A 12,468-nucleotide genomic window follows, 5' to 3' on the forward strand; every position below is an offset into this window, starting at 1 on the left:
GGACTTTCATGATTTGCTACTTTAACACTGTGTTCTGTCAGCCACCTTCGCTCCACATCCTCTGACTCACACACTATTTGGAGAGAACACCTGTTTTAAATGGATCCGCAGGAAATGCCTATGGGGTCTTTTCATAACCTGACCCAGCATCTGGTTGGTTGAAATATGATCAGGATTTTTTTTTTTTTAAAGAAAAACTGCCGCCCACAAACCGATGCAACTTCAGCGTGACAACATTTACTGGAAGGTAGAGGGAATCCAGTTTATATTTTGTTTTCCTCCGGTTAAGCTCTGGGCGTTGTAGCGGACGGGTAGAATAAACAAAGCCCAAAGGCAGAATCCGTTTAACTGTATTTACATTCAGTCTCAGAACGATTTGTGTTTTAGCCGAGTGCAGTCACCTGGCGCTCCCGGCTTTCGCAGTGCTGTGTTTACCAGGCTCCTGTGGAGTGTTCACACTCTGTGTTGTGTGTTGTATTGATCATGCTCCTCGTAAGCCTGCTCGACCGAGGTGCTGCCTGCGTCCTCAAATCAGAATTTATCTGGAGCTTCAGGATCATCAACAGGAATCGGTCAACAGGAAAAAACAAGACAAAACATAACCGAAACAATGCGAGTCCCTGGAAGGCTGTGTACCCAGGCGGACACCTCCGCCGGGCCCCGCGCGCCCCATGCGCGCCCCGTGCCCCGAGTCCCTCCCCGGGCCAAAAGCAATTCCCGAAGAGCAGCAAGGCGGGGTCCCCTCCTTGGACCCCGGGTCCTCTCTTCCTCTCCTGCCCGCCGACCTCCCTCGGGCCTGGCAGCTGTCACCAGCTCCGGTCCGGGATCCTGAGGCTCGAGGGCCGCCCGTCCCTTTCCGGGATGCCTAGGGGGCGCCCCCGTTCGGGTCTCCCAGGGGGTGTGTGTCGGGGGAGGGGGAGGTGGTGGTGGTGGTGGTGGTGGTGGCCGGGCGAAGGCTGGAGCAGAATGACGGAGATGACGCAGGCGATGACGCCACGCCCCCGCCGGCCCCGGGCCGCGCAGGCAAGCCGCGCCCCGCCCGCGCAGGTCGCCCGCGCGCGTGCTGCAGGCCGCGCCGGACCCGCCGGGGCGCGCGCCGCAGCCCCCGCCCCGCCCCGCCCCGCCCCTCCGGCCCCGCCCCGTGCGGGTTCCCACGGCGCCCTCCGTCCCCCCCGCCCCCCCTCCTTGCTCCCCTGCGCCCGGCGCGCCCTTCGCCCGGCCCCGCCTGCCCAGGCCTTTGGTGAACATGGCGCTTGTCCCGTGCCAGGTGCTGCGGGTGGCCATCCTGCTGTCCTATTGCTCTATCCTGTGCAACTACAAGGCCATCGAAATGCCCTCGCATCAGACCTACGGAGGGAGCTGGAAATTCCTGACGTTCATTGATCTGGTAAGGCCGTCCCCTCCCCTTCCTTCCTCTATCCACCCACCCGGTGCCGGGGGTGACTGCGTTTTGGGGGTGTGAGCACCTGTGCGCGTGCGCGCCGCCCGCGCTCAGCACCCTATGCTCGGGTCTTTTGCTGTGAGCCAGCGTGTAGGCCTGGCTTTGGCACCTTCTGAGCCACCCACTGGTTACCTGGTAAATGGAGGTGGGGCAGAGCCCGGTGACAGGCCATTTGGAGTGGGGACACAGACCTGCCTCTCAGAGGGAAGGTTCTTCAGTTGCCAAAAAGCATCGGATGTCCTTGATCCTGAGTGGCCTTCTGACTCCTTTGCCCACCGGGTGTTTTCCAGAACACCTGTCATCCTCTGAACGTGCAGCACCTAAAGGAAGCAGTATTGTCTAGTTGTCACTTGGAGCTTTGCCCAGATCCTCGGGCTAAGGGAGAGAAAGCACCCAATAAAGTTATTTTCTTTGCATCTGCGTTCTGCCCATTGTCGGTAATTTCTTTTAATCTTTTTCCTAGAAATAGAGGGGAAGGTGGGGGGGGGGGGGGTTGGGCAGAGATTTCCAAGGTGCATTCCAGAGTGATTGTCCGCATTCCCAAGTAAGTTTGCACAATTTGATAGCTGTAATTGGCAATGGTTAAAAAAGGGTGAAAGGTCACTAATATAAACAAAAGGTGACTTTTGTGTTGAAACATCACACACAAACCAGAAGATTATTAACCCTGGGCAGAGGGCTCAAGCAAAAGCAGTGAAGTTCCAAAGTTACAGTGAAGTTCTCAGAGAAAATGCACAATTCCTGATATGCTACAACTGTCTGTCCAAGATTCTACTCCAGGTTAGCCAAGCTTGAAGGGTTATGGTCTTTGTGGACTCTCCATGTTACTGAAGAGAACTTGATTCCTGTTTCAAGATCTCTTCAAAGACATCAAATGCTCACAGAAATACAGTCAGAACCTTTAGAAATACCATCTTACAGTGTGTAGTAGATGAGATACTTGGGAGAAGAATGTTAAGTTCTCCCTCAGTATTCTAAGCACAAGAAGACTGCTCTCGGGGGAACAGTGTTGCAAAGGTTTCAACTTTCAGATCTTCCAGTTCCAGCTCTTCTGAGACTCATTTGTCTCTGAACATGAGAGTTCCCTGCCAGTACTCTTCTATTCCTCCTATTCATCTGCACAAGGAGCACATGACAAGGCTCTGTGCTTGCCGTTTTTCCACCTAGTCTTTAGCACACAGAAGCTAGGTGCCTGCAAGGGTTGATTGGCTTGTCAGTGAGAATTGACTTCACCAATTAAGTGATGAAGTTGTCATTTTGCATAGATTCAGTGTATGCTGGTATCTCATATCTGATATCGTTGAATGATACCATATCTGATATCATCTCGGATATGCTGGTAAATAGATATAGAAATCATTTATACTTTATACAGAGCACCAGAAATTGTGTCCCTTCTAAAAGTTAGAGATGCAAAGATGCTATTTAAATATATGTGCCTAGATTTTTTTCCCACAATCCTTTCAGGGACTGTGTGAACAAAAGTCCTTTTATATCCTTTTGTCTATTCTGTTTCCAAGTGAGGTCGCCGTGGAATGACTTGAGGATTGTCAAGTGACCCCTAGGTTCTTTGGGCCCTGTTCTGTCATGGCCGTGTCTTAGATGATTGTAGCAGATGAGAGAGTAGAAATCAAAGATGTCTGTTGACCCAAGAAAGACAAGCACTTCTCATGTTGGCTTTACCTACTGTCTGTTAGAAAACAGGTTTCAGAAGAAATTATAACCTTTTGACATGAAGCAGTACTAGAGTTAGTTTGTAATGTAGTTTCAAATTTAGCATTAGATAATTGGACTTATCTACCTTAACTGACAGTGATTGCCACAATGCTGCTTTATTCCTACCCTAGAATGTAGACCACCAGTTTAAGTTTCAAACTTTTACTTTGTTTTGTATTTATATCTGGCCCTCTGTTTGTACAAGGACTTTAAGATCACATTCAGATTTTTGACACTCTATGGCTCCTGATTGAAATTGAATAATTGTCTTCCACAGAGAGTTCTTATGAGAAGCACATCTGAAAAATATTTGTTAAAAACACCAGTGCAAAGTATGACTGTTTGTTTTATGGACGATTTAGAGTTCTTAGAGCTTAAGCCTCTCACAGCTGTTAAAACAACCAATCTGTCAGTCCTGTAGCATGCCAGGAAAAGAGCAGGCTCCTAAACCTTACCTTTACATTGTTTTGTACGTTTTTATTTTTTAAAGCACTGAGTAAGCTTTATTTTCAAGTGCTTCAGACAATTTTAGTGGTTCTCAGCTTATTGGAGCAAGTTTAGAGAAGGGTTTTAGCTCCTCCGGATTTTAATAAGAAGGCCTCTTTTCTGGCCAACTTGAATTACAGAGTCAGGGAACCAGTCTTAATGGCCACAGTTGGCCTCTGTATTTTTTGGTGGCATCACTTTACTCCAGTAGGAGTCAGGAATCTCTGGCTAATATATCCTGGCACAGATGGGTCTCGTAGTTGTGGCCATTCCAGCCAGATTCATATCTCTCTTTGGGCATTAGAATCATTCCAGTTTACCCAGCTCATGGTCAATAGCTGAAATACACATTGTGGCTTTCAGTCATCTCCAAGGACTGTTTTCCCCCTTACTATGCAGAGACTGTAAGACCTAAACTGCTTTTGGAAACATTAAATGGAAAGAGAAACACTGGCTTGGTATGGTAGGCAGGATCCAGGCTCCCAGAGGTGTGCACATCCTATGCCCACAGCCTGTGGATGTGGTAGGTGACATAGCAAAATGGACTTAAGTCATTAATCAACTGATCTGAAGGTAAGAAATTATTCTGGAATATTCAGCTAGGCCCAGTATAATTACTAGAGATCCTAAAAGCAGAATGGAAAAGCAGGAGAAGACCCAAATCTGATGGAAGAAAACATGACTGTGGACGAAAATGACAGATGGACATGGCTGGCTTTAAGACAGAGGAGAGGCCATGAGCGAAGGAATGTGGAAAGCACATAGAACCTGGAAACATCAAGGTATTTCCCAAAAAAACAATGTATTGCTGATACGTTTTGTTGTTGTTGTTGTTGTTGTTGTTGTCAGTCATGGGGCCTGAACTCTGGGCCTCCTCTCTGTCTCTCAGCTCTTCAGCTCAAGGTGAGCACTCTACCACTTGAACCACAGTGTCACTTCCAGCTTTTTCTGCTTATGTGGTGCTGAGGAATTGAACTCAGGGCATTGTGCATGCAAGTCAGCACTCTACCACTGAGCCACCTTCCCAGCCCCTGATACAGATTTTAATCCAGTGAAACTTGGACTTCTGACCTCCAGAATTGTAAAATAATAAACATACATTGTTTGAGCCACTGCATATATGGTAACTCATTATTGCTGCAATATAAAACTAATACACTTGGCTTTAAAGCCTCTGACCTAGAAAAAAATGCCAGTACCAGACACAACAAACTAGCTAAATTAGTTCATTTTAGTTTTAGCCAAAGCTTCATCCATGAAACCATGTGGAGGCATACCTATGAATTACATAGGCAATGTGAGACTTTACAAAGACTGAGCACAACTGAGCACTGGAAATTCTAGGGCTTCTTCTTTGCCGTGAAGTATTTCAGAAACTATGACATAGCATACCAGGCTCAGGAAAGGAATACATTTTACTGGAATTTAGAAGAAAATAAAAATTACAGCAAATGGATATTGAAATCTTTCCTTAGTATCACAGCTGATGAATTCTCTTGAGAATGTTGATTTATTACCTATTAGTTACACAATTCTTCTCCAGATTGCCTCCTGCCCCAAATAATAAAAGGAATCAAAATAAAGCCAGCATAGATTAAATACAAAAGGACATTGTTTGTTGATGCTTCAAAGTAGCACTTAGAATAAAATAGGGGCTTAGAAAATATTTGGAGTCACAGGAGCATCCTCAAATCTCAGTGTAACCTAACATGAGCATTAGAATGTGGGCATCTTTGGGGGACCCTCCCTTGCCCAGCACACCAAGACAATGTTTCCAATTCCATTTAATATCTCCAGAAGTTTCAAGCCCAAGACTTCTCAAAAATCTTCAAATGACAATACTTAAATAAAATACCCACTAGAATTTCATTTCATTGTGAATTGTAAGCTATCTAACCAGTTGGTGAGAATGCACTTGAAAAAATGTGAGCTCGTTAATTGTTATAACTAATTACATTAATAATAATATTGGATTTGAGGCTTTTGGAATTTTAAAGATGGAAGCAGGCATCTGTCTCTGTCATTTGTGAGGTAGCTTGTATTACTTAGAGAGTAACACAAGAGAGTCTTCATTTCTTAGGGCATTCTTCCTGTCTTTCCATTCATGCGCCAGCAGAATGTAGGGGTTGAGACCCCGCCTACTCAGAGTGTGGACTGAGGCTGTCCACTCCTTCTGAATCATAATTTGTGTCACATAGGTCACCAAGTGGTTCTTGTGCACCTGTTAGTGTGATTAAGGCTTCTGGGAACTGCATTGTATCATTTCCTAATTCAATAGGAAATACTATATAGGGCCAGCCTTGCATGCATTAATTCTGTCTACTTTCAAAACATATTTAAAGTGCTCTCACTGTGACATGATTAAGAATATGTAAAAATGTACCTTGACTAGAATTAGCTTATAAACATATAAGTAAATATGATGGGTGGTATATAATTGTATACAAATGTATTAACCGAAATAGGTTGATTCAAGGGAGAGCTCAAATAGTAAGTTCAACAAAATAAACTTCAGGAAGGGGATGCTTGAAAGGGAGTGGGATGGAGTCCAGGGGAGAGGAGTAGATGAATGGGTGTATACAGTGCACATACTGCAGAATTAAGAAAAGTGAGGGAAGGAGTGGGAGGGCTGGGTGGGAATGTTGAAAGTACTGATCAAGAGGCAATGTATTGGGCTGGGAATGTGGCTGAGTAGAAGAGTGCTTGCCTAGCATACATGAAGCCCTAGGTTTGATTCCTTAGTACCACATAAACATAAAAGATGTGAAGTGGTGCTCTGGCTCAAGTGGTAGGGTGCTAGCCTTGAGCAAAAGAGCCCAAAGGACAGTGCCCAGGCCTTGAGTTCAAGCCCCAAGACTGGAAAATAAAAAGATTCAGTGTATTTATAAACTGCTTTGTTAAATGGCAACTCCTTTGTACAATTGCTTAAAGATAATAATAAAAGAAGCTGAAATTAAAAAAAAAATTATAGCTTGAAAATAAAAGAGAAAAACAGGTATCAGGCCCCAAAGACGGGCTAGTTATTGCAATTAAGAAATAAATTTAGGCAGTCTCCAGAGCAGACAACAAACAACCCCACACTGGTAGAATAAAGGAAGTGTCACGATTTATCAGATAAAGACAGTTTCTTTCCAGACACTGACTTTTCAAGATTATCACTGATTATTATTATCTATAGGACATTGTGGAGTAGCATCATAGATAACACCTTTAACTTTTGTTGTTTTTAGCAAAAGTAAAGACATATTTGCATATTTCATGCATCTTAGGTTACGATTTTATAAAAAACCAAAGCAGAGTCTTGTATTTTGGCTAGGCAATGGAATTTTTTCCTTTTGGAAATTTAAGGTAAGGCAATCTATATTCTTGTTTGTTGTTATCTAAATCCAACTTGTCACAGGAGGGTAAGAAAACTACAAGGGAGCAGAATAAAGTAGGACCCCTGTGGACCATTCAGGCTGTTCTAAGAGCTGGAAATGGTCAAGCTTACCTGCATGATCTTTCTCCTCCTCCTCTTGTTCCTCCTCTTCTTTTTTGCTTTGGGATGTGAGAAATTTTGACATTTCGAAAAATGTGAAAGAAGTGAATTAAGCTGCCTAAGTCTCCTAAATTTTACATCTGAGTCTTCTATTTACTTACATGCTTATGATAAGATACCTTTCCGAGTGTAGTTCTTGGCTTAAATAGGGAAGGACATTTTAAGAAGAGATTCCACATGTCACTTATGTATCTTACAGCCCACCACAACTACAGAGTGCTATGTGAAGGCCACTAGGTCAGTGACTACTCAGAGAACAAAATTAAGTGGGTTTTTGGTTCATTTATTTTATTTATCACATACATTTATATATTTTGGTGGTACGGAGGATTGGATTCAGGTCCTCACACTTGCTAGGCAGGTGCTCTACAACTTGAGTTATCCCTCCACTCTCTTTTTGTGTTGACTGTTTTCCAGGTGAGGGCTTTCGGTATGCCTGGGCTGAGATGCTCTTGGTGCTTCCTCAGATCACTGAGAATGACAAGCACATATTACTGCATCCGCATCCTGCCCTTGCTTGACTGACATACAATCTTGTCAACTTTTATTCCTAGGCTAGCCTGGAACCATGATTTTCCCATCTCCGCTTCCCCTGTAGTTAATATTATAGGCTTGAGCCATTGTGCCTGGCTTATTTTTTATTTTAGGCATACAAAAGTAGATACATTTTTTTTCCTACAGGAGTCTTAGACTTGACTCCCAAATGTACATATAATGTTTATCCCTAAGCAGGAAGAAGGATTTGGAGAATGATCCTTTGCATAGATGCCTCTTTACTTCCTTGGCCAGTGTCTTTCAGATGAGACATAAAGCAGAATGTGGGTTTGCCACACAGGGGGAGCTAGTTGTCATATTTCCACTGTCCCCTCTCAGACTTGCAGCTGCTATTGACATTGCAGACAGTCAGCTGACTGCTGGTTGAAGTCACTTCTTTGCCCAACCGGGCACCAATCCTCCATGTCTGGTATAATAGTAAAATCCGTAACTGCTTTTGAGGGTTTTTGCCTGATTCACTGTGTTCCCCTGAAATGTCACATGGTTCTGTGGAAGCGTGAACAATACTTCAGTTTTCCACTCTGGATCAGAATGTTTCTGTAATCCAAGCATGCTTGGAAACAATCCTGCTGCCTAGAATTACATAATAACATAGCCTCTACTCTTACTCTGTGGCCAGGCAGTTAAAGGGCTCCTACAGTTCCTCCTGCACCTGCAGGTAGTCCTGTCCCTGTGCAGTGAGCTCATTCCCAGCTCATTCATTTGCTCCACCCTGTTCCTTGTGGGCCTGAACAGGATACACACTGGAACCCTGGATTTCTAAGAAGTTAGACAATGCTTCTCTGTGTTATCTTTATTTAGCCTTTAAGATTGTGTCAGCACGTTAGTGCTTCAAGATGCACTCATTTTGGAATGCTATACACACATGGAAACACATAGTGTCAACTACAGATGTATATTTGTGTCAGAAAAATTATATATTTTATAGCACACATTTTTTTTGTCTGTCATGGGGCCTGAACTCTGGGCCTGGGCACTGTCCCTCAGCTTTTCAGCTCAAGGCTAAGCACTCTACCACTTGAGCCACAACCCCACTTCCAGCTTTTTTCTGCTTATGTGGTTCTGAGGAATCAAACCCAGGGCCTCATGCATGCAAGGCAAGCATTCTACTACTGAGCCATCTTCCCACCTTCCTATAACACACATTTTAAAACTGCAGATATCACCAAAATGTTTGAGTGATAAAGTTCTTCCCATTTGTGTGAATCATTTGATGTTGTCATTATTATTTACTTTAGTCATTTTGGTTATCTCATTGTGGTTATACTTTCATTTCTCAACTGCTAAAGGACATATTTAATTACTCCCTAAATCCTCTTTAGTGAGATAAACAATACTATTTTCTTAAATTTTACTTTTTTGTTACTTACTATTAGCATATACTGATATATTTGATTTGAGCATATTAATCTATACCTTATGATTTTGCTAAATTCATTTATCAGTTCTAGGAGCTTTGTTATAGGTTGCACGTAAAGTATTTTTATATACCCCAAAATTCCATCTGTTAATCTGAGACAATTTTTTTTTTTGACGGTTATGGGGCTTGAACTCTGGGCTTGGGCGCTGTCCCTCAGCTCTTCAGCTCAAGGTGAGTGCTCTACCATTTGAGCTGTAATGCCACTTCTGGTCTTCTAGTGTTATTTGAGATAAGAGTCTCATGGACTTTCCTGCCCTGGCTGGCTTTGAACCCTAATCCTCAGTTCTCAGCCTCCATAGTAGCTAGGATCACAGGTGTGAGCTACCAGCACCCAGCTTGAGACAATTTTGTTTTCCTTTCCAAGCAATGTGGCATTTATTTCTTTTTTATGTTTTATTGCATGGGCTAAAACTTCCAGTATATTATTAAATACATGAGATGACAGCAAATAACCCTATCTTCTTCATTTCTTAGGGTAAAAAAATTAATGTTTTGCAATAATAAATACATATATGAAACTTGAACAGGAAAAAATGTCAGGGACAAAATACATGTATATAGACATATGCATAAATACTATATATACATATATATCTATAATTATATCAACATAACTCAAATGGATTTTCTGACAACTTATAGTGGAATCTTATTTTTTAAAATCTAGTGTGATAATCTCTGTCTTTTAATGATATATTAAACTACATATATTTATTCAATTTAATAATGTAATTCTTCAAATGGTTGGATTTTGGTTACATTTTATTATTTGTTTTCTATTTGTTAGCTTTCTGATTTTCTCAGTTGCTAATGTCTTCATTTAGATTATTTAAATATTTTTATTACTCTATTCATTTAAATTTAGCTGTTGGCTATTCCTATGTGTTATTATTTTATTTAGTTATTTGTTTAGTTGCTTGTTTTGGTGCTGTGGATCAAACCTAGGGCCTTGTGCATGCTAAGTATACACTGTCGCTGAGCTGTACCCCTAGTCTTGAACTATTTAACATCACTGTAAAGATTACCATATATACAACTTGCTCTGTATAATTTAATAAAAGTAACTAGTTTAGTATTAACAGTAAATCATGGAAGCCCTGTTACTTTTACCCTGCCTATTGTAGGTAACACTGGTTGTATTTATTGCATTTATATAACCTGACAATCCCTTAGCCAATTATAACTTTCATTACTAACCATAAAATTCTTGAGCCGATTGAGTTGTACAGTCTGTTTTCCCAGATATTACCGGTTTTTCAGTTTTGCCTTCAGTCCTTATGTCCTCATTTCCCCCTAGTATAATCCTGATGACTGATTTCCACATTTCATTAAAAGAAGAGATCTGCTGGCAGCAGATTCTCTTCCTTTTCCCTCAGCAGAGAGTATTTTTTTTCTACTTTCATTTCTGAAGGATAAATTTTGCAGGATGTAACATTATTGGTTAATAGTTTTTCTTCACTTTGAAAATCTTGTGCCACCGTCATCTGGGCTCTATAATTTCTGAGGAGTAATCTGTAGTCTTTAAACCATTGCTTCCTTGAATGTAATACATTGTTTTTCTGTGGTTACCTTTAGGATTTTTCTCATTTTTTATTTTGGCTACTTTGCTTAGGCTATGTCTGGTTATAGTTTTATGAGTGTATCTTTCTTGAGTGTATGGTCTATGTCTTTCACTCAGTTTGGAAAGGTTTCAGCTGTTGCCTTTCCAAACGTTGTTGCAATAGCTTTTTCTCTTGTCTGTTCTTCTGGGGCTCCAATAGTGAGAATGTCAGGCATATTGATTTTTATTCTACAGGTTGCTGTGGATTTGATCAGTTTATTTCTAGTTCTATTTTTATTTTTTTCAATAATTTTTATTGTTATTTACTTATTTGTTACCTATTTAAAGATTATTTTTTATTTGCTCATCTTTTATAATTTCTATTGATATATCTTCAGCGCTACCAGATCTTTCCTCTGTTGTCTCCATCATTTTCCTGAATCCATCCTTTGTTTTTATAAATTTAGATATTATATGTTTCATTGTATATCCATCCAGTGCCTTTTTACAGTTTCTGTTTTCTAGCGATACATTTCTATCATTCTTTTCAGTAGTGTTCACCTTACTTTATAAGAGGATTGTTGAAGAATTATCCTAAAATCTTTACCTAATAACTCTAATATTGCACCATCTTAAAGGTTGCATCTGCTAATTTTTATAATATAGGTCTGTTCTTTGCATTTCATGTTCTTTTGGTTTATACCCTAAGCACTTTTTAAAAGTATTATACAGAGAGATTTTGTGTCCTCTAAAAAACCTTATGGAGAGTGTTGATTTTTTTTTTTTTTAATCAGTCAGTGAGACCAGCTAGTTTCAGATCCGTCCTGTCTCATGAGGAATCTGTTACCAGAAATCTCAAAGATTTTTCTCTGCCTTTTGGGTCTGAATGGAGCAGGCACCATTCAGCGGATTTGGAGATAAGAGCATGGTTTATGTGGTATTTCCATTGTTGCTGTGTTTGCTCTGCTTTAGGTCCATCTTGTTCATGCCTAAGTCTCAAGTTAGCTCCATCATAAGGGCCATATATCCGTGCTGTTCATCTTTTTCTTGTGCTCTCCAGTCTGCAGCTCTCCCTTTCCTTGGATCGCCTTGCCAGGTGCATGGAGTCTACTAAGACTTTTAGCCTGTCATGCTGTCGACAGAACTATGTGTGCCTTCAGAGTAAGACAGAAAGAAAAGAGAGAAAGGATACCAACCTTTGTCCTGTAGAGCATTCTTCCTTTCATATCTGGTGCCCCTCCCCACACAGGAGGATTTTGATACCCAGAAGAAGGGGGGGGGGAATGGGAGAAAGGAGGAATCACAATTTCTACTACAAAGAAGCTTTTTTTAAAAAGTTAATTTAGTTTTATTATAAGGGTGTTATACAGAGGAGTTATAGTTATGTAAGTAATGAGTACATTTCTTGTTGAACATTGTTACCTCCTTCCTTGTTTTCTCCCACTTTCTCTACCTTCTCCACTCGCCTCATTCCCCCCTCCCCAAGTTGTAAAGTTCATTGCCAACATAGTGTCTTATGAGTATGTGTCCTCTGGCTGGTGAGAGGCTTCTCCTGGAATTTCTGTGTCAGTATAAGAATCAGATGCCCTCTGGTTACATCTGGAGAACAAGAAGAATGAGTCCTCCAAACGCACCCTGAAGGACCTGATTCATTTCACTTTGCTTCACATTTTACCTGCTATTGTGTCCAAAGTCTTCTTGTAGCTGCTTTTGTATCAGCTCAGAGTTTTTAATGGACAGCTGGGATTATAGATGACCAGTTACTCATTTGA

At 41.5% G+C, this 12,468-nt stretch overlaps 1 protein-coding gene across 2 annotated transcripts in view; it reads left to right on the plus strand.

Moving 5' to 3' along the window:
• Positions 1–966: 966 nt before the first annotated feature.
• Aig1 (androgen induced 1) overlaps positions 967–12,468 on the plus strand; it is a 215,014-nt gene continuing 203,512 nt past the window's right edge. The window contains exons 1-2 of one of the 2 annotated variants that reach the window (XM_042669087.1): positions 967–1,047; positions 1,268–1,387. In XM_042669087.1, coding sequence (XP_042525021.1) covers positions 967–1,047; positions 1,268–1,387 — 201 coding nt within the window. Of the gene's footprint in view, positions 1,048–1,179; positions 1,388–12,468 lie in introns of those variants that run through there. The other variant, XM_042669133.1, reaches the window with a different exon arrangement.

Source organism: Dipodomys spectabilis, unplaced genomic scaffold (assembly GCF_019054845.1).
Source record: "Dipodomys spectabilis isolate Male_0828 unplaced genomic scaffold, ASM1905484v1 ptg000001l, whole genome shotgun sequence".
NCBI classification, from domain to species: domain Eukaryota; kingdom Metazoa; phylum Chordata; class Mammalia; order Rodentia; family Heteromyidae; genus Dipodomys; species Dipodomys spectabilis.